The sequence below is a fragment of the Ascidia mentula genome, chromosome 6 (assembly GCF_947561715.1).
Source record: "Ascidia mentula chromosome 6, kaAscMent1.1, whole genome shotgun sequence".
NCBI classification, from domain to species: Eukaryota; Metazoa; Chordata; class Ascidiacea; order Phlebobranchia; family Ascidiidae; genus Ascidia; species Ascidia mentula.
Window position 1 is genome coordinate 15229000 of NC_138571.1, and position 22553 is coordinate 15251552.

Below are 22553 nucleotides of genomic sequence, written 5' to 3' on the forward strand. Positions count from 1 at the left end.
TAGCGCAAATTTATTACCGCTAGATGGCACTATTACAGCGAAGAGATTAAAAAGTCGCGCTTGTGCAGAAGCTTCCATCTTCAATACGCGTTCTTCAGACAAAGATGTCGACTTATCAGCGTGGTGCATTTTGCTTGTAGCTTTGCTGGATTTCAGGGCTACGACTTAAATTCGTTAGCAGGTTACTTCCAATAAAGAATGGTTGCGTTTAATACCTGTCTAAATAGCATGTTGAACACGATTTCGTAAATACAGCGATAATTTATCATGAAAAGTTTTGAACTTGTTGTTTGTTCAACACCTTTGTGAATGTGTTATTGTTGTTAACTTTGAGCAATTGAGGGGATGCGTCCATGCTGTCTGCTAATTTTGCGCTATAAGGTCATTTGCCTGCATTGTTCATTTATTTCTTATCTATTCTTCATGCAAGTTAAAATTTAGTGATCATTTAAACCTTTTTTGTTTACAATATTTCATCTAAATTGCAATGAAAGAATAAATATGTGCATGCGATGTAACCTAATTTCAAATAAATCGGTCATGATTGCAATTGCTCTACCTGAGTACCTTTTAATGTTTGGTGGTGGAGTGTTTGGTTATGGGTTGTGGCCAAACCCAATATTTACATAGATAGTCTCTCTGTCTGTTTGATGTATTGGAATCCTTACCGCACATTGAATTGCTAATATTTTTTTATTTGTGATCATAAAAATATTTTCTGACTGTATGCTTTCTGTTCAGGACATCTGTTTGTAATATCATTTTAATGTTTTAATACAAAAGTGGAATATATTTGGATTGCAAATTGACCAAGGTATGTAAAATTATAACTACTGGTTGTCTTTGGCAATTTTATACATATAAAAACACAGCTTTAGAAACAAATTGTGAAAGCCATGAACATAAGTTCGTGACCAAAAGTATCGCTTGGTATTGATGATTTCCTGTTTGTATCGTATTAGTTGCTAGGTTGTTTCTAAGGATCTTTTCTGAAGAAAAATGGATCGAGTTGTAAGTGATAGTAGCATCCTAATGCAATAATGTAGTAGGCTTGCTTCATACATGTTGTGTCCATGGCTGATACCTTGCATCAAGAAATTTATTGCATTTGTTGATGTGGCAATGAGTATTAATGTTGTATCAAAATGAAGGATTGTTGTCAGAAATTTTACAAATATTTCATATGCTGAATATTTTGTGTTGGATTCAACCTTGGATATTTGTTTCCTTTGGGGATTGGTGTAATTAGGAGTACAAATGCTTCCTGTATTACTGAAAAAGGAAGTGGTATTTCATCTGGCTTGTTGGTGGTGATACAGACATGTATTCTTATGTGTTTTTTTGTGACTCAGCAAAGGGAATTGTTGAGTCTTTATCAATCCCTGACCAATGAAACCAAGGCATGTAAAACCTGCATGCATTGCTGAGCAATGGCTTAATATGTGCGTTGCTATGTATTTGTGTTGAGCCGCAACGGATTGTGTTGTACTAGCATGCCAAGTAACAGCCCCAACAAGGGCTTGTTAAATAGTGTATTGTCTTATTTTACTGTTTGCTGTGGTCATTTAATGATTTTGAAAGTCATCCAAGTCCTTCTGCAGTGACTTAGATTGTGATCTTAAGAATAAGAAATGATAATATATCAAAAAACACGCATTGTCAATATTCGTTAGGTATTAAAATGGCATTTTAACGTTTACTAAATAGAGGATCTGTTACTTTCATTTCCACATTGCATGCACATCCACTGTCAGGCACCACCACTTTCGTCCCCATGAACAGCGCAAAAATATGCTACACGATTAGATGCAAGGGGAGCGATTGCATTATAATTTCATGGAAAGCATCTCGAAGGATGGCCGTGCCTTTGCCTGTGGACATAAATAATGCAAAGTGCCCTCATCACGTGACCGACAGTTTCATGTACTTTTGACGTTCCGCGGATCGATAGCAAGTCGTTCGTTCGGACCTATTTGCGCATGGGAAACGCCCTGCGAGTCCAAAGCTTCGTTTTGAGCCTATATGAAAAACTGGTCAACTAACACCCTAAAATTGTAACGTTGGTAAACTTGTATCATCAAAAATCACTACAGCCCTGTGCGATATTAAAGATTCGCGCCATCCATCAGTTGAAAACCACGTGGCCTGAGGACGAGATTGTTCGAAAACAATTAGCGATTGTGACACAACAATGAACGTACATTGGTTTGGCGCGAAGTCGTACAAGCCTGGCTACTGTGGTCGCTGTTATCGGTTGATTGACAGTTTGCCCGTTCTTGCTTCTCGATAACCTGCTCTTGGGAATTTTAACTGTTCATGTCACTTATACCAGTATCGCATGGTTACATTGTGGAATTCCAATAACCTGTTCCAGTTTGTTGCAGTGGTTACATTTGAAATGTTGCAAGTTAGATGTTATCGTACCGTAATTGGGATAGATTTGTATCGTGTGTCAAAATAGTGCTGTGCTATTTTATGGAAAATATGATAATTTTATTCAGTCAATTTTAAAGCTCTTCTGGCAAAAGAAACTAAAAAGTATATCGACGTTTCAGTCTTGTTACAATCGATTAGGACAAGGTTGCGTCAGCAAAAAGATGTGATTACTTTATTTTCGCATATAAATTAACGATCAAAAACACACAATACAGGAGTCATTGTATGAAAAAAAATACTGAAAATTCGTAAACACTATCGTTTAGTAAAACTACGTGTACTTTCCAGTCGCCGAGCAAATGATACGAAACTATTCCAAACTGCTGTACACCCACCTTTAAAAACTGTTTATAACCAGGTGTTGTAAAGAATGTGGAATGTTGTTCGCAAACACGGCTTTATCAGTTGATCAAACAACTTGGTGGCTCAGTACAGCGCTTTTAATACGTTCGCTTAAAAAACCATCAAATGGATGGCCAGTAATCTAATGCTTTTACAAACTGGACCTTTCCTTTTAAAAACGGTTTTGCCTTTGTGCTGTTAAATTTTCGTGGTTTAAAATGATTTTCTTTGCCCCTTGGAGCTTTGAATCGCTTGTTTAACGATTTCGCGAGCTTTAAAGAACTAACACTGTCGTGACGTAATACAGATAAAGCCGCCATACTGATAAAGGCAGACGTAACACAAGATGCAGCATCCATTCTAGGAAGGAAAGTAATATCCTGTAACCAATGTATCAATCTGCACGTAGCAATTCAATACCTCTTTGTACAAGACGTGTTGATTGAAAGGCTGCTATCTGAAGAGATGGTGGCACCCATTTTAAAGCCCATACCCACTGCGCTGCTTGTCCCACAGGCAAATTGCAGGCTTGATGGGTTATTTCGGGTAGGGATTTTGTTTGTCTAAGTTGAAGACAGCCCTTTATTGTGCAAGAAAATGCTAAATCGCACGTTCAAGCTGATGAAACCGGAGAAACCGATGGTCTTGGTTCCGCCTTTGTTTCCATTGTGTTTGGTTTATGCTTGAATGCAAATGCGCAGCTTTGTAGTTTTTTCAAGAGTAAAATTTTCGTTTAATCGACCGATATTTTAAGCTAATTTGTAATTAAAAATTCGTCGCTATCGAAACATTACATTGTTATCACAATACAGCAAGGCAGCAATACAGACTCGGATTTACAATATATATTTCATCACAAAAACCGCGCAACTTCTGGCATTGCAAGTCCACCGCACCACTCGTCACATCTCTGCTTCGTCTGAGAACGTGTTTCAATGTTCAGCAGAGCGTGTTTGAGCTCGACTGAATCGCGAATCGTCTCAATTGGAGTTCTGGTTCCCATAACAGACCGAAGCGCGTCCACAGTATTATTGATTTATAGTTCTCAACGCCTGGGTAACAGCGCCGAAATGTTTTTGCTTAGTTATTGTTGTAAACATCTTTTCGCGCATTTAACCGTTCTTCGTCAATGCTCTTAAGGTCGACTTATGTTTTGACAAGTCAATTACTCGCGTGTTTCGTTTGTCCTGTTTGGTTGGTGTAAAGTTGTGTTGTAGTTAGATACAAGTTTGTTCACCGTTTCTGATGCCTAAGCAAGAACGCTTTGCCGTGGAACCAAATGTGCATGCTTTTTTCCCTATGTTTAAATACAAAATGGGCTAAAGATCATAACAATCTTAAGTAATTAGGCAAAACCTCTACACTCTTTTTTATCGGTTTCTGTCTGTACATTATCACAGTGGACAGCGTCCTTGCGCTGTATGTTCAAACCATTTTACATCAATCGGGATTCAAATCTGCTTCAAGACAAACGTTACCACTCTGATTGTTCATTGGTATCCAGCAAGGATAACGATTTTCTCCGTTTGACCCAGGACCTCATTACACTAATTGAAGCAGACTCTTTCGTCCTTGGTCGCATTTAGCGCTTGTCTGTTGTGCTGGCTTTCAATGCAAAGTGACTGTTACTCAGGGAGTTGCTTTCAATAACAGTTAAATTAAAGTTGTAAAGTTAAAGAAAAATGCATATTCTGCAGCTCCTCTGTGCATTGGTGCTAATGTTTTGTTATTGTAAAAGCATGATTGTCCAATTGCTGCATTTTTGTTTGCATTTTCAGCAGTTTATATTTGTTGTTTGACGTATATAAAGTGGCTATGAAAAGTCCCATCTGACAGAAAAATTGCCTAAGGTTTTATACTGCTTATAAAAATAAATATGCATTGTAGTTGTTCATTATTAAACAGATCATTGGGTAGTTTTAACATCATCATTAAAAGTAACAAAATCAACATAAAAAAACTTGCTGTTTTTTTTGTTTTTTTCATCACTTTTAGTTTAGTAAAAGTATTTCAAAAAGTTGAAACAGGGGTAACACGCTGATTAGATTTGACCATTTGATCGTTGGTCTCGTGTTACACCTGTTGTATCGTTGGGCAGGATCGATTTTCACAAGAACTTGATGAGGAAGGTAACCCTCGAGGGACATATCATGTAACTGTGGAGCATGTGCAACCCTTAGATCCCATTTACCAAACGGTGTGTGTAAGTCAGTACCTACTATATGGATAATAGTAGAACTTTATACCTCTGCAAATATATATTTTACTGACTGTTTTGTAACCCCTGTGTTTATAAAAAAAACATGTGTAAATGTGAATTTATCCATTTATACTTGGCCAGCAAATATATTTTTGCATGAAAATTGGCATTTGGTAACCTTTTAATTTGGGATCTAATTCTATATTTGACATTAAGGTTTTTTTGAAAATTGACTGAATGTAACTTCCAAAAAATATTCCCTAGGGCCAAAATGTTCAGGTTTCATGATACTGCATAAGAAACATTTTATAATACTGCTAAATGCAACCATACACAACATGCATAATAGAACTTGAAGTTCATTGTGTCACCCTAGGTAGAACTCTCAAACCGACAAGTGATTGAGACCAAGTCAACAGTGCATCACTACCACTCTTCAACAACATCTGTCACAAGAAAAACCCATCGTGAAGTTGCTTCTTCAGTGGAAGGGCAGTTCACTACTTCACAAGTTGTCCAGGTGCAGTGACATTGAAAGTTTAAACGCATTCGTTTCATTAAATATTTTTCATGCTTGCATGTCAAGTTATTTTGTAAATCAGTTTACAAATACGCTGCTGAAAGCAGTTTTTAAAGACACGTTTTCAAAATTGCTTAAACGCTTGCAAAATGGAGTCAATAAATGAACAAGCTGGTAGCTTTATCTTTTTTCGTACATGTTCACCTTTTCTGCCAACTACCATATAAATATCATCGCAAAAGTTACTCTTTTTCGACGTGCAAATAAGAATGTAACCCTTTGTTTCACTGCGACGGGATATCTGCCATTAAAATAGTTCTAAAAAGTACCCGCGCTTTTTAAAAAGAAGCTCGACCGCACGAAACTCTACCAAGAGTCTAAAAATTTGTTGTGAAACTCCAGAAACACGATAGAAGCGGCGGAATAACGGAGTTTGACTCCGCAAGAGACGATTTAAACAACATCGTAGAGACCACCACTACCGCCAGGATGTCTGGTGAAGTCCAACAGAACAAAAAGTTTGAGATCAACGCGGCATCGAATCCTGCTCCGTAAGAATTTGTTCGATCTTTTATGCAGGTTTATGTAGTCGCGAAAAAGTTGGTTTCCGATTACGCGTAGGCATTTTTGTTCGAATTTGACTCCTTTTACCTAATGGGACTGCTTATATTTAGTTTTAAAGTTTAAAATATGTTTTAAAATTCAAATATTTTTAAAATAAAATATGCTACTTGATCGGGCCCGTTTCAGTGTACGCACCGAAATTTTAACTTTGCTACATGTCTCTCGTTTGAGTTATTTTGCCGCCGTTGTGACGTCACAAACAATCGGATTCGCACAAAAACCTCAGTGCAATTTATTCGTGTTTCGATTCGTGGAATATTTGTAAGAAGGGAGTGTTTTTGCGAAGTGGAATCTAAAATATCGTGTGTTTGAAAAGACCAAGATTCTATCGAGATCAAATAACCCTTCCTTGCGAAATACAGTATAAACATTCTACTAGCTTTTTTCAATTAGTGGTTACCATTCTTCCAATCCCGTTATCCTACGTATAATAAAAAGTAGACCATCATTACTTCACCAACAATTAATATCTTCCTTAGTACCCATTTCATTTGCCCTACTCTTTTCTAAACACCTATATCCGCAGGCAAGCCGTACCCCGAAACCCAACCGACAACGGCAATGAGGACTTGAAGTACGACATGGAGGAATACATAGACAAGCGTTGGGATACGGCCGAGTATGAGGACGAAGAAGCGGATTTGGACAACAGCTCGGCTCGACAGTTCGAAAAGAATCGCATTAAGGCATTGGCAGGTTTGTGGAGTTTTTTCGGGAGTTTTGTGTCAGTCGGAAGTGTATTGGGAACTGATCTAGAACCAGAACTGAGTTGGTTTATCGGCCAATAGCGAGCGCCGATGAGCAACTTGTGCCCAGACGAGTGTATAACTTTTTTGAAGGTTAAAAATGTAGACAACAGGGCTTACAAAAAAGAATGACGGTCCCCTAGGGGATTTTTTTGAAAGAAACCGCGGTTTTATTTGCACCTTATAAACTGCTGCAAAAACATTATTGCATGTGCATAGTTTTCCACACACAAATCGATTTACTGACCCAAACTTGGACATTCAAAACACTGAAATGACTTTGCAAACCTGTTTGGGCACGAAATACCATTTTTCAAACAGTTGTTTATGATAACTTAATAATCTGTTCTTCTGGCAAAGATAAAACGTAACTTTATTCACCGATGCCTGGCAGCAACAAAAACATTATAGTTGTTTATGATTGTTTACAACACAATAATGAGTTTAAATATTACTCTTAAACTACTAACATGGACAAAAACAAAACAAAAACATTGCCATTATTGTTATATTTTTAAACTGTAACCCAAACCCAAACTCAAGCCATAGTGTTCGTGGCATGATCATTGCTGGTATACACTGGAAAACCAAACGAATTTTGCAAAAAAAATCCGCGTACATTCAACCACGTACAGTAACTTCTAACCTTGTAGTGCTTATTGCCTACAGTCTCCATAATCACCGATGCTACCTCTATTGTACAGCAGGCAGCCCTCTTGAAACTCGGTGCAGTGTATTCATGTTTTAAGTATGAGTGGTCTCAATGTTCCACTTCAGGTTGTAATTTAGCGACCACGCCGTTCTGCCCTTGGCCTTTTCCGCTTCTTTGCACATGTTGCGCTACGCTGCACCACGTGACCTCTGTGCGCACGCCGATTGGCTCTTGCTCGTTGCGCCTAATTGTACTTCCAGTGGAAGTTTTTGCGATTTGAACATTGAACTCTTGAATATGGCCAAAGTCTGACGTAATATTTCAAAATGTCCCTTAGAAGCCTGAATGTCTGTCATTTACATAAATCCACAGCCAAGTACCTTGGCAGTTTCTTAATGCGCAAGTAAAATTCTTTAATCGTGTTTTGAGTTCTTTAACATCCAGTCGTCAATCACATTAGATTTATGCAATAAACAAACGGATCGTTGGAAGACACAATGACGACGAACTTATTTGTTAAATAACCCAAACTTGCGTCAGACTAATCCGGGTTAGCGGTTAAGTGTATACATCACTACCGCATAAGAAACGTCTACATCACCCCCTTTTGCAAACAGACAATTACAATGAGGTAATCATATACCTTCAAGCCAATCCAAATTGCTGTTAATCGTTAACGCTTACAAAACCACACAGGGCACAGATTAGCTCCATCTCTCACAATTACTCCCCGGTTTGTCAACGTGTTGCGTTTATTCCTTTCGACCCTTATCAAAAAATTGGTTAATCATTCATTCTTTCGCCGTCTTCGTCACGTTTTCTCGTCCGCCCCCCGATTTAGCCCATTGTGTTGCGAGCGTCGTTGGCTTTGGGTAATGTGTTATTTTGCAAGGGCGTAGCTACATCTTCTCACACTGTGGCGTTTTCGCTTCGCACCACGTCGACCACACGTTTTTTGGAACATGCTTGGAGTGAAGAACAGTGTAACCAAGATTACAGTGAAAAGTCGCATTTTTTATTCTCAGGTTTTGCGGTTTTTCGTATCTCGTGAACTTTTTTTTAAAATTAAAAACCGTACAGAATTCATAAACTGTACAGAAACCGACAAGCTTTGTACTTATTATGTAGGCTTGTGCAACCGCAAAAGACTATTTACTGTTAGATCCTTCTCGGTCAGTTATCGTCGTGATCTTGCATCAATTTAGGGTTGGCACATAGCTTTAGCATCCTCCTTCATGGCAACAAAAGCTGACTAAATAATTAAGTCAATACAGGCAGTAATTCTCCTTCGTGTTATGGATCTGACGCACAATTTAACGCTGCTACAGTTCAAAATCAAACAGGGGTTAAATCTCAATACGTCATTTTGCGACTGTTTGATTTTAAGAGCACATTTTAGTTGAAAGCGTTAGATAAACGTGGCACAGAGCAGCACACCATTTATCGCGCATTGTGCGTTCATATCGTATCTAGTTAATGTGTAACTTTCCGTGGCGCAGTGCAGTTCAGCTCAGCAGTCAACAAGGTTACCCAGTCCTGCAACTGCAGTAACGTTTTTGCCTTAATGCTTGTTGTAAGTTGCATGAGGAAAAGTTGATTGGAAACACATTTGTGTGTCATATTTAGTCCTGTTTTGGTTATAGAAAGTTTTGTAGGAATAACATAGTGCTTTGGTCCGAACGTCGTCCGCTTTACTGGAATAAAAGTGGAAGTCAGACGCGCTCTTGCGAAGCGCTGTCAGGATTACTGTGCAATTTTGGCTCGTGTGTGTGTTTGGTCGTATGTTTATGGCTTAATCCTGCACTTTAACGCATCGTACTTCTGCTAAAGTTGAAAGTAGTGCAGTTTTGCGTTTTTATCTTTTTAGAATTGTTTCGTCAGTCTTCGAAGCTGCGTAATTATTCTAAAGGCTGTATTACTATCTTTAATTTTTGGTATCCAAGCTTTCCCGAACTATTTTGTGTTACGAACCCATTTTGAAAAAAGTAAATTCTTTAAGACGCTTAGTAAACAACTGACACATGCAGAACTCAATTTTCTTCGTGAGTTTTCATTTTCTTACCCCAAACCCCAAATGGGCCGTGACCAATAGTTAAAGAAAGTAATCTGCATATGTTTATGCGTAACCTGAAACGTTGAGACGTCCAGGCGTCTGAGGTCACAAAAACCTGGTCAAACATAACATGGAATCGATACCTTCTGTCACCGTGAGGCCAGCACGTAGCCAGTGGTCTGTTTTGAACCGTTCAATGCAAGCTGTCGGGACAATGCTTTAGACCAGTGTTTCTCAAACTTTTTTTCTGTACCGCCCCCCAAACACCTTAGTCATTTAACAACGCCCAACAACCAACAAAAAACACAACGAATTTATTTGTTGCCTGTAAATTATTGCGATGGGTGAGTTTAGTGCAATGACACCAATTTCTCAATATGAGGTTTCATGTCGGACAAAAACAATCCTAAGTCTCCTCAATTGTCGGAAAGGTGCTCGCGTACCACCTGGAATGCGGTCGCATACCACTAGTGGTAAACGTACCACCGGTTGGGAAACACTGACTTACGCCATAAGAGAAAATTTGCCATGTCACCAAGCGACCCCAGTCGCCCATTCAGTCTCCAGCGCCCCCCGTGCGATTGCCAACGCCCCCACTGGCGCCCACTTTGGAAACCACTGCTTTAGACAGTGGCAATCACGGTTCACTATTTTATCACTGCCCAAATCCTGCATGAGGATGGTAGATTGTATGTGTTAAAACAATTATTATTGTGGGGCCCAACGGAAGGGTGGTTTTGAGGCAATTCTGAATTCCAAAGAGACCGTAATTTGTGAATTTAATTTTGCAAGGAGTTCATCTTCCTGTGAATGTTGAGTTCTTGACTCCTTTGTTGGCCGTTTGTTACAAATTTAGCTTAGTGCTGTGACAATTTCCGTAATGCTGAAGGTAATTCACCCCAAAAATAACAGCGACCCGGCAGAATTACTGTAAAAATGTATAAACGCTCAATTGCACGTCCAACCCCTGTTGCCCTCGCCCATTGTATCATCATATCTTAAGACAGCATTCCCAAACTTCTGGTGCAGCAGATTTTCAAAGTTCTATTTTGGTTTACGTCACAACTCCCATTGTATTTGCCCGTCACGTGATCCCACGTAGTCTCACAATACTGACGGGCGTCACGCTTTGGCGACTTTGATTGGCGTCAAGTGGTATGAGATTGCGCTGAGTTTTCGAAATGAATGGAGCTGTCCTGTTCCGCCGATTTCATTGTGCAATGGATCACGCCCTGCAATTGCAGCAAGTTGTGAAGCATAATTGAGTCTTAAACCAAGTCAGTGGCATTTGAACTTACGTCTTCCACGTTTGTGAGGTTCAGGCAGATGCTTGTTGAGAAGTAGCAGATTCAGTTTAAATAATCCTCAAAAGTTGGTTTTGTGGTCGAGAATATTATATTCGCTCGTAGTAATCGTCATTTTCCTTAAGCCAGATATTGCAAAAAAGGCTTAGACCAGTGATTCCCAACCTTTTTGTGATTGCGTACCACTTGGAGGTAAAACAATTTCGACGCGTACCACCTAGTTGAGCGTTACAAAGTAACCTATGGTATGAAGTAACAACCATTTTAAGATCATTTACGATTTTTTAAATTCGAACTATATCCACTAATTACGGAAATGTGCTCGCGTACCACCTCTGGAATGCCGTCGCGTAAAACCGGTTGGAACGATAGAAACTTGGCCCCAGAAGTGTGTTGGCAGACTTCCCTGCGGTGGCTGTTACACATCCCGTTTATAGCTTATGTTAAATTTTCTTGCTTTTTTCCGGTTTGGTATTTTGTTGATTTGGCAGCAAACTGACGGGTAGAAAGTGGTGTCGAGAAATTGGCAAGGGAGATTTCTTAATTACACATTACGGAATGCCAACCTAATGTGTTTCACAAAAGATACCGTCAGTTTTCAATAACGGTATAGATTGCAGCGAAATTAATATCTCCACCATGCAAGTAGTTATTTCTAGATCATTCATTCGCAGCTTGTACGCAAAAGCCGCAAGTGGTTTGGTACAGTCATAGTTTTTTTAAGGAAAGGTAGTATTTCGCCTAGTCACAGTCATCAACCGTTATCACTTCAAAACAACCTTATCAAATTTAATTTAAACCCGTTTCTGTACAAAGAACCTCAAAAATCTCTCAAAAAAACATGGAAAACTCTGCCAAAATCTTTCACGCCCAGTAGCTACGCAAAAGCCATATTTAAATCAACTCCTATTATGTCGCCACAATCGCCCCGATCATCCGGTTAGACCCCACAACACGACATGGTCTTTCAGTATAGAGCGCACCTGAATAGGTAGCTCTGTTTGGCCAATTTGAAATCGTTTGTTGGACTGAAGTTCCAGGCCCCCCAATAAGCGAACTCCTGTAGCCTCGTGGCGCACTGCTATTTGTTTCCGCTGCCCAAGTTTCTATTGTGTACGCCCCTTTTGTGTGCTTGTTGTACTTAGAAAGCGGTCGTCAGGCCTCCAGGAGCACCAGGGCGAAATTGGTAATACACGTTGTCGCCGACGGAAAGGCCATAGAATCGATTTTGTGATTATCGAAGTGCTGGCTGACTGAACAACTAGCGACTGACGGCGGTTCAGTGGCATTGAATAGCGCAGAGCTGTTGGCTTTAATATGGTTAGAATAGGGTTAGTCGAGTGCGTATGTGGAATTTATTCATCATGTGAAATTAAAATAAACCAATAAGAATCGCTGTTGCATTAAGACTGATAATGTTGTGTGCATCTAGTTTTCAAGGCTAAGTTTGTTTATAGCAGTGAGATTAGGTATGAACAGTTTTTACAAAGTGCAGCATATATGTGTTAGTGTGGCTCAGTGACTGAATTTATATATTTATATCCTTCGACGTTGCGTACATTGAATTTTATGAATTTAAGGTCAAATTATCCACAATATTCTAACACATGATCACCTGTGGCATTTTGAAAGCAACTTGGCTCCTAATACTATAATAAGTCTATTGTCTACAATTTGTTATGGGTTTTGCAACGCAACTTGTTTTTGCGCCTTGAGGTATTGTAGCAAAAAGTAGCACGTCAGTTGCCCCGACCTGAGGTAGCTCGACGCACAGGTGCAATTGGCATCGTATGCCAGATTACTTTTAAGCAATGAGTGGCATTTGACTGTAATGCGAGCACAGTACAAGTTTTGGGTTACAGGCCATTCAGGTGCACAATCTGGTCATCGCAGCCGGTAATACATATAATACGATGCTTTTGGCTTGAAACAAGGTTATAAGTTTCCCTAAATGGCGCCAAAAACCGCCGTTTCAAAGTTTGGGTGGCGTTCGAAATTGAGGCGCACAGTCATGCTTCTGCACACACTTGAAAATGTTATTCATTAACGAAACAGCCACAATTAACGACTTGCAGGTTTTCGCCAATTAATGTGCAACTTGCCGCTACAGCAAAGGGTTAGTAGAAGTTTCACAGAAAGCCATGTTGCAGTTACAGTTTGGACGGAACGGAGAGATTGGTGTTGGTCGTATCGTGTACAACGTGTTGGATAGGTCAACAACGTACAATAGTTCAGGTTTTGAAAAATTTCGTTTCAAGCCCAGCAAAAATTGAGCGAGGTACTGATATTATTCACTCGTAATAAGCCGACCAGTAAGTATTATTAATCACTGGAAACCTCGCCTACGCAACAGCGCGCCCCTACAGCAAGTACAAACAATAGGGACTGGAAGTCATACAGCGTAAACTCTTGTCCTCGTATGCCTTTCCATCGAATCCACGCGGGCGGCGTTGGAAAACAAACAGCTGAAAGTATGAGAGTTGTGAGTCGGCGGAAATGATTACGGCCGATTGCTTCTGGATGGCCGGTGCTGTACTGGAACATGTACAGGAGGTTGTGTTGGACATTTAGGTCTGTCACTATAAGACAATTAAACAGTTGTAGGTGATTGCGATAAGACATGGAAATTACGTAAAAATGACTGTGAGATTGAGTGTATGCTGTAAAGACGTAAAAATGAGCTCTTGCGATTATCAAAGATGGTAGAGTATCGCGCGGCAATACGGTGACAGACATCTGATGTCGCTGTAAAGTTGTAACTGGATTTGTAGTAACGGTTGCACTTACATGGCTAACTTTATGCGTGCAAGTTTATCCAGTGGCAACTTGGGATGTCTTTTGTTGTGCATTGGGGCTTTGCTGGTGAACAGCATTCCCCAGTATATTGCCGCCAAAACCGTTCATGGCTTTTCCAAACGATTGCAATCGGAAAAAAGCGCTTTCAATTTATCCGTGCCAAAACGCGTGTAGTTTTAGACTTTAGCAGCACTGCGTTCAGCACAAGAGCCAAGTGCACTCTTGGAAGCCCTTGAGCGCCCAGTTACGAGGAGGACGCGTCCTTACTCTGCTGTAAATCGCTCCACCCGCCCTGGCAGTGTACGATGGCGAGAACCCAGCTTCAAAAACACCCGATTTTACTGTGATCCGAACTGTAAATTGGCGGTAGTCGCGCACCTGCTCGCCAAACGATTGTCGGGGCCCCATTCAGTTATCACAGAGTCGATGACCAGTGGTTGTTTCTGAGCGGCTTTGGTGGCTGTTGGCATAGCTGTGCGTGTACTCTTAATGCTGGGCGTTTGGTGAAAGTGTTGTGTTAGTCGTCGGGGTGTGGTATTACCGTGGCGAGTGGGGTTTAGATTTGTGTCGGTATGTTTTGCAGCAAAAAGCTACTTGCGGGGTTGCTGGCCGTGCTTTCAAAAGGGTTAGAAAAAAAAAACATATCTGTCGGTTTGTCTCAATTCAACGACATAGTTATGACAATTAGCTTGCGCATTGTGTTGGTTGCAAGTTGTGTATATGATCAGCGTTTTTTCAGTGCTTAGAGATGGCATTTAGCTTTGCACTGCTGCGTCCAGTTATACACCGGAGAGAAAAGACGTATGATTTAACATAGGTAAAGTCTGAGATGTGTGTGGTTTTCAGCAAATTTGACAGATTTAATCAACACAAATGCGCCCACAGTATCACTTTCATGTAAACAGAATCAACGGAAAGGTTAAAGTTCACCAACGCCTTGTCGAACGGTCCATGTATCCGGTAACGATGATCTCATTATACCTTCGGTTAATTACAGGCCGCCCGATATAGCTGTAAATACACACAAGCAAAGGCGAGCTTGAATGTAAAAAGCGCTTCTGCTTATCACTGGGATTACCGCTCATGGCGGCTCGTTAAAAGGAAACAGACAAGTGGATTACGCTGCACTGGATTTACATCAAAACATATCCGGATTCCCGAGCAGGCAAAAGGGATTTATCATTGCATAGAAATCGTATTTAGCCGTTATGGAAGAGGAACCGATTTCTCCCCGACGAACAGACAACGGACGTTTCAAACGCTCTCGAAGTGGGAGTCATGTTTTTGACGATCCTGGTTACGGATTCGCGCTCGGTCCTTCTACTGCTGACAGTCGTATAAGGAAATTGCAAGGTATAACTTGCGTAGGCCGTTATATTGGAGTGATAAATATGATTCCTAATCGCTGCTCATCCAGCAATAAGTCCAACGACGATTTTATTGCGACGAACATATTGCAAGATATGAGAATGAGCAATTAACGCAGTTTTGTTTGATTTAACCGCGTGATTGGCAGGATCGCCCCACTGCGCAGGTCATTACTTGGCGATCACAGCTAAGTGGCTGATCCAACTAGACTGCAATGCCTGGGTGGCCAAGTCTGTAAACCTAATGCATGTGTCGTATGTAAGTTATGCTTGTCTGCGCGAATGGTAATATGTCTATCTGAGGTGCAAAACAAATTAGCCACGCAATTGGTTAAAATATGGCACGCATCCCTAAGTATCTCGTTTTTCCATGCTCAAGCACATAACGCATATGATTGAATATCCAGTATATCTCGCCATCTTTTAGTATTCTATCCTGGCATTACAACGCGTTTCACATGAAGATAAAACGTTATTTAGATAACAGGAATTAACCTGTTTTGCTAGGTGGTACCGACAGAGATATGTTTATCTGGTCAGGTATCAAAAAATACTCCCAAAAAGTGATGGACGATCGGCGTCAATGAGTGATTGTAAATAATTTGGCATTTCACATGAATTAGCAGTTAGCTAGCCATGAACGCATATGATAACAACACCGAAAGCCTTCAATACACACTTAAATCTTCAACAAAATAAAATCAAAGTGCTGTGATGCCGCCTAAATAGTTCAGTTTTGCTTCATAGCAACTGAAAATATGAGTTTTCGAAACCTAAATACCAGTTTTCCGGGAGAGGTCCATCTCAACCCATCTACACGTCATTCCAATTTCTGGGAGACTGTAGCCAATCTTATTGCTTCCGATTGCCCCGGTTGGCTATGACACTGGACTGCGAACGCCCTTTGAACTACGTATGATAAAGCTGGGCGTTGTCGCATAGTCCGAGCTTTTTCAAATTCTGTTCAAGTTACTGCTTATCGCTTGGGTCTGATAGCAGGTTGTTTTCTGGCATTGGTGTTTAAAGTGTATCCTTGCAAAATTTCCTAAAAGACATTAAAAACAGGATCAGACCTATACACGTTTGACCACATCAAGTCCCGCGCTTAAAAGCTGTGAAAATGGCCCGTAATTTGCCAGGAAGACCAAATTTTGCTTTAGAAACTCTTGATGACATTTTTTTCGGTCAAGTTACAGGACACTTATTTTTTTTAACCCAGCATTTCCCAGGACCGGCCTGCTTAAAGGTACAGGGTACGGGTAAGCACTTTACAACGTGTCACACGGTAGATGGAGATTTTATGCTTGTACACAAAAAAACTGTAAAACCCAGCCAAAAATGTCACGTCTCAAGCCATGTTTTGAATGAAAAACTTACACCTGCGAAGAAGACGTGGGTAATGCAATGGTACGTCGGAGTGCCAGCAATGCTCATTCACGCCCTTCGAGACTTTTCCTAAATTGCTCTTGGCGAGGGGAAAGCAGTTCACCCGGCGTCTGGTTAATATTCAACGTCCGTTATCGGTCGCGGCGCACGACCGCCAGTCAATACGCCCGTTTGTCCTTCGCCCCGGTGCGACTGCCGAAGCTGACAGAGGCTACTTTTTGGCGGGAACTCGGAAGTTTCCGTTTGTAATGTGTGAGATTGGGACTTGGGCGTACTGGTGATAGCAATTTTGCGGGCGTTGTTTTCTTTGACCTCCAACAGCGCGTGACTGCGTCTGTCCCAGCACCTGGGTATTGTTTTGTGCGCCAAAGGACACCTTTCATGCGGGCAATTTTGAGCACTTTCCATCCGGTTTTCCTTGTCTTGACGAACAAAACAAAACAATCCACTAGTACGAAGTACTGATTTCCTCAAACTCTCAACAAATAACAAAATAGCATTGCTGCTGTCTTCACCATTTGTATTGATAAAATTACACAAAAACAAACACACAATTTAATACAGAAGTAATGCCATGCTTACGCATAGCAAGGCGGGATCACCCCCACAATTCAATACATTTGGAATATTTATTGTCACCACACTAAACTCATTGAAATTTTCCCAGTCACCTCTAAAGCAATTCGTTTCCCTATCACCTCTATGATAACTTACATTAGGGCTAAAGAAGCTGTATTTATTTTTCATATGTTTCATTCTTTGTGCTGCGACACCATCAATACAGTCACCAACCCCCCAAATCCCCCCTCTTAGATCAAAAATGACACTGGATGTTTTTAAACAAATAAAAGTTGTAAATCACGTATTAAATAAACTAGGGGTTCATCCTTGTTGTCACTTTGTGCTGAAAGTTTGATAGACCCAAGTGTATACAGTAACCTTGAGGTCACAGGGGAATTGTTGATCGCTAAATGTTTTTTACACATACCTCACATTCCAACAAGTCAACATCCGTAACATTCCATTTGTATTTTCACACCAAATATCCCATTTGTGGTGGGTATTTTCTTGCAATTTAAGTGGCAAGTCTTTCCATTAATGACTGCGAGTTTTCTAAGACTAAGGTTTTGTACAACCTGTGTTAAATATTTTGTAATGCATGTAATGCATTCGCAGCAAATAGAGTCAGTAAGTAACGGCCTGTGACAGGTAATGGCATGTGCAAAAACAAAACATGTAAACGTTTTTTTGCAGTTGTCCACACAATGTTATTTGTGTATTAGTGAAACATGTCTTGGTTCTCACATGCCTGTTTCCCAAAGGCTCAACAGACTTGATGAACCCTGCTGCACACACTTTGTATTTTTTTAAAAAAGAATTTAAATTTTGCAGATGAGCGCGAGGGTGTACAGAAGAAGACGTTCACAAAATGGGTGAATTCCCACTTGGTGCGAGTTTCATGTCGAATTCAGGATCTTTATATGGATCTTCGTGATGGAAAGATGCTCATTAAACTTTTGGAAATTCTATCCGGAGAAAGATTGGTAATATCATCATTTCAACATGTGTTTTTTTAACACAGTTTTATCAAAATATATCTAAGCCCTTACTGTAAAGTTTTCAATTAAAATTGATTTGTTTTTAAAAAAATTTTGCATGTAGTAACAAAAAATGTAAGTGCATTTAATGGCCAAATGGGTGTTTGTAAGTGTTTTTTTAATTCTGTTTGGCACAAATATGTTTGTGTTGAAACTCTGTGAAGTTGCAACTATCTTTACTGTCATCAGGAGTCTTTCTGATGATCAAAATATAAAACAATCTGACAACATTATTATATTTGTTCAGCCAAAACCTACAAAAGGAAAAATGAGAATCCATTGCTTGGAAAATGTGGCCAAAGCACTGCAGTTCCTTAAAAGCAAGAAAGTGCACTTGGAGAATATGGGGTCACATGATATTGTGGATGGAAACCACAGGCTTATTCTTGGCTTGATATGGACAATAATCTTGAGATTCCAGGTAACAACATGACTGTTCTCACCTTTTTTTAAAGAAATTAGGATACTGTACGTGGAAAAACGAAGTATATGTATTGGATAAATCAGATATTCTGAAATGTAATCATGTTGTTTTAAAGCATTTGTTTGAATATTTACGGGATTTTGTAAGCTTATTTAACATTTAAATCTTCCAATTTATGAAGTTTTTTTAATATTAATCCTTGTGCCACACCATACTGCTGCAGTGATAAAACGAAGTATTGGTGAATGTTGGGAGACAAATATGTTACGTCATATCAAGCAAGCGAATCTGTCTCGCTGAAAAAATAACATGTTTTTTGTGGCTATTGTCATGACGTTTTTCAAAGGTCGCAAGTTCATAAAAGTTGAGAACTACTGCTTTAAACTGATCCTTGTAAAACTTTTAGTGCAACCATCGTTGTTTATTGTTCAGACAGGCATAGCACTTCATAAATTCTTAATTAAAACATTTCCAGTGTTAAACTTCTTTTTTTTAGATCCAAGACATCAGTGTTGAGACTGAAGATAACAGAGAAACCCGTTCAGCCAAGGATGCCTTGTTGCTCTGGTGTCAAATGAAAACTGCTGGATATCCCAACGTGAATGTGCACAACTTCACAACCAGTTGGAGAGATGGTTTGGCTTTCAATGCCATTATTCACAAGCACAGGTAAAGAGCAGTTTATAGCTTTGTCCCATGTGACAAACGTTTGTACAAAAATATGTACAAAAATATTTTCAGTGTATTGTGTACAACAGTCTGTTTTTATCTGTGGTGTGGATGTTGGAAGTTGTAAAACCTTTCTGAAAAATCCCACTTTGTTTATTCTGTCACTTAATGAAGCTCGTATAGACCGTTATGTAACAACTGAAATCAGTTAGTTTTATTAAATGGGATATTGGTGTATTTCAATTGTTGTAATTCAGCACAGCTTTTGGAACAGTTAAAGATAAAATTTGAGTTCAAAGTTAAAATTTCCATGCAAATCATTATTTACATCTAATGGAGGGGCAACTTACACATAATTCAACCCAGCCTTTATCTTGTTTTTCTCATTGGTGGCCTTACCACTCCTACAGTATGCAAGAAATCCGGCATACTGCTATATGCATTGTTGTATTTGAAAGAAATCCAAGTTCATTTCTTGGCCCTGCCTGTTAAATTGTTCATGTCTGTAAGGCAAAAGCTGAAATGATGTTTACTGGTTAAAGCTCCCATGAGTATTTCTCCTGTCTTTAAGCTGGATTTGCATGTGTCCAGAATTGTTGGTTCTTAAACTGCATTTTCCATTTTATTGTTAAGTGTAAAATGCAAATTCCCATGTGTTTGATGGAAATAATTTCCAAGTTTTGTTGAAAAGTGTCTGAATCTTTCTAACGTGTTGTCTGAAACTGAATGTTATGTTCCCAACTGCCTAGGTATCCCTTTAAACTTTTATCAAACATTAAAAACCCATTGTAAACTTGCCTTGTGCTATAAGACAACCTCTGATGTTGTTAGTGTAAGGCCGTTTACATTTAACTATGTGTATTTTACAGACCTGACTTAATCGACTATGACTCATTGAAGAAGTCAAACGCTCTACATAACCTTCAGAATGCATTCAATGTTGCCGAACAACAACTGGGTCTTGCTAAACTCCTTGATCCTGAAGGTAAAACATGCAAAAAATACCCTTATATCTCATGCCTGAATTTGTTGAAACGATAATGGCATCGGAAATAGATCTTTTTTTTTAAATATTGTGTTAAAAAAATACATGTTTACCACTTCATACTTGAAATTAGGTTTCCAAGGATATTCTCATAACCATGAATTGCTAAAATGATTAAATTAAGGCTTTAATTACTAATGATAAATGATAACTATGTTTACCTGTAGATATTGTTGTGGAAAGGCCGGATGAAAAGTCCATCATTACGTACGTAGTAACGTATTACCATTACTTCTCGAAGATGAAGGCCATTGCTGTGGAAGGAAAGAGAATCGGCAAGGTTAAAACCGTTTATCTAATCCTGTTTTGTTTGTCAATCTTTTGCACAGTCATGAAAACCAACTTTGTTTGTTTGATTTGTCTTCCTATACACACCACAATTTGTAACATTTTGCCAGAAAAACCCTTGGTCTTTTTACTATCTCACACACTATGTATCAAAATAGAGTATCAAATATGTATTGTATTGGAAACCAGATATGCTTTTGTTGTGGGCCATTGGAGGCAATATCAAAATAAACTGCTTTGAAATTTGATATCCTCACAATCACTAGAACTGCGCTGACACTCGATGGTAGTAAACACTTATACTTCTTGTGTATAAGCTGCAACTTGTGTATAAACTTATACTTCTGTTACAAACTGTGCCATGTAGCTTTGGTAATACAAAAACCACAGTGTAGTGTAAAAGAGCACTGAAATAATCACAATTTAACGCAACTTTTAAATTCATTCAATTAATTTCCGACATTTCATGAGTAGTTATATGGTGTAATGTTTGCATAGGAAAATACAAGCCAACAATGCTGAAAAAAATCTTTTCATATGGATTTCCAATAGCACTTAGGTCAAGCTTTGCATAACTAATTACAGCACAAGTATTTGCCGAAGGGTCTTGTATGTTATGACACAATAGCTTGATGCTTCTATTGAAAGATTTTTTTTCCACTCAGGTACTCGACAGTGCCCTAGAGAGCAACAAGATGGTGGAAAAATATGAGACTCTCGCTTCCGACTTGCTCGAATGGATCGAACAAACCATAGAAATCTTAAACGACCGGACATTTGCCAACTCTCTTGCTGGTAAAATGCTTCATATATTTTTAATTGTTTTTTTGTACACTTTCGTGAGTCAAATTATTGCCAAAATGGTTTGTTCAAGCATCATAATTAGTTCATTTCCTTTTTGACAGGTTTAAATAAAATGGTGTATTCGATGCCATTGTCTTTCCAGTAATAGTTATGCAAAGGCCAGAGCAATGTTTATTTATGAAAATGAACGTCCCAAAACAAAATAAAGCCAAATAGAAACTTCGTAGCAATATTAAAAAAAAACTGTTTCTCACTACAACCGTTTCTTACGCTCAAATTAACTTGAAACAAATATTCTGCTTCCTAGGGCATATATTAGCCTGTCACCTGCCGTAACCCGGCCTACCCGAACTTGTTTAACCCGGCGGTCGCCCGATCGATAACGCAAATTGTTCCACAGGCGTCAGTGCCCAGCTTGCCGCGTTCAACGATTACAGAACCATTGAAAAGCCGGGCAAGTTCGAGGAAAAGGGGAACCTTGAAGTATTACTCTTCACTCTGCAGAGCAAGATGCGAGCTAATAACCAGAAGCCTTACACGCCCAAAGAAGGCAAATTGGTGTCTGATATCAACAAGGTACTTTTTGTGGCAATTCTTTCTCGGAGTCCGGTTTACAATGCATTATTTCCCCGTCAAATGCTTACAAAAATTATATCAATGCTTTTCGCTAAGGCGGCATTGCAAGCTATCATATTTTGTTGAAATTAAATTTCGGCTCAATGTCACGTAGGTTGCGTTTAACCGGTGTCTTCCAGCTGGTTCGGGGCAATATTCCCGAACCGGTATTGTACAAATGTTGTAACTATTAAGAAACATATTCCTGTACTTCAGCAATTCTACGTTTTATGTTGTTTTACAAAAACCCTTGAGTTTGGCACAACAAATTTTCAGTACGATTTATCAGTTGCAATTTTACACCCCATATATCAGCAAGTTTAGTTTTTTGGCCATCTGTCGTCTTTCTAATGGCCCTACAGAAACACTTCACACAAAAAACATTCTATTTCGTTTGCTACAGGCCTGGGAGAAATTGGAAAAAGCCGAACACGGACGTGAACTCGCATTGCGAAACGAACTCACAAGACAAGAACGACTCGACCACTTGGCCAAAAAGTTCGACCAGAAAGCAGCAATGCGAGAGACTTGGCTCGGCGAGAACCTAAAGCTTGTATCTCAGGTAATAAAAATCGACGTCGTTTTGCACCTGCAACGGGGTTCGAACCCGCGACCCTTGGGTTGGTTCGTGAAGACTGAGTTTATTTTGGGTTTACCGCACCAAATATTCCTACAAAACGTGCA

The 22553-nt window shown here is 39.5% G+C and overlaps 1 protein-coding gene across 5 annotated transcripts in view; it reads left to right on the forward strand.

Annotated features, from left to right (window-relative positions):
• The first annotated feature begins 762 nt into the window (after positions 1–762).
• The window catches only part of LOC145905971 (spectrin beta chain, non-erythrocytic 1-like), a 46875-nt gene continuing 25084 nt past the window's right edge, over positions 763–22553 (forward strand). The window contains exons 1-14 of one of the 5 annotated variants that reach the window (XM_082993317.1): positions 763–814; positions 963–1011; positions 4877–4981; positions 5355–5498; positions 5901–6049; positions 6649–6818; positions 17819–17970; positions 18272–18445; positions 18945–19117; positions 19987–20102; positions 20330–20442; positions 21116–21245; positions 21655–21830; positions 22273–22431. In XM_082993317.1, coding sequence (XP_082849443.1) covers positions 1000–1011; positions 4877–4981; positions 5355–5498; positions 5901–6049; positions 6649–6818; positions 17819–17970; positions 18272–18445; positions 18945–19117; positions 19987–20102; positions 20330–20442; positions 21116–21245; positions 21655–21830; positions 22273–22431 — 1773 coding nt within the window. In that variant the 5' untranslated portion in view covers positions 763–814; positions 963–999. Of the gene's footprint in view, positions 815–962; positions 1012–4876; positions 4982–5354; positions 5499–5900; positions 6050–6648; positions 6819–14674; positions 15027–17818; positions 17971–18271; positions 18446–18944; positions 19118–19986; positions 20103–20329; positions 20443–21115; positions 21246–21654; positions 21831–22272; positions 22432–22553 lie in introns of those variants that run through there. The other 4 variants (XM_082993314.1, XM_082993316.1, XM_082993319.1 and 1 more) reach the window with 4 other exon arrangements.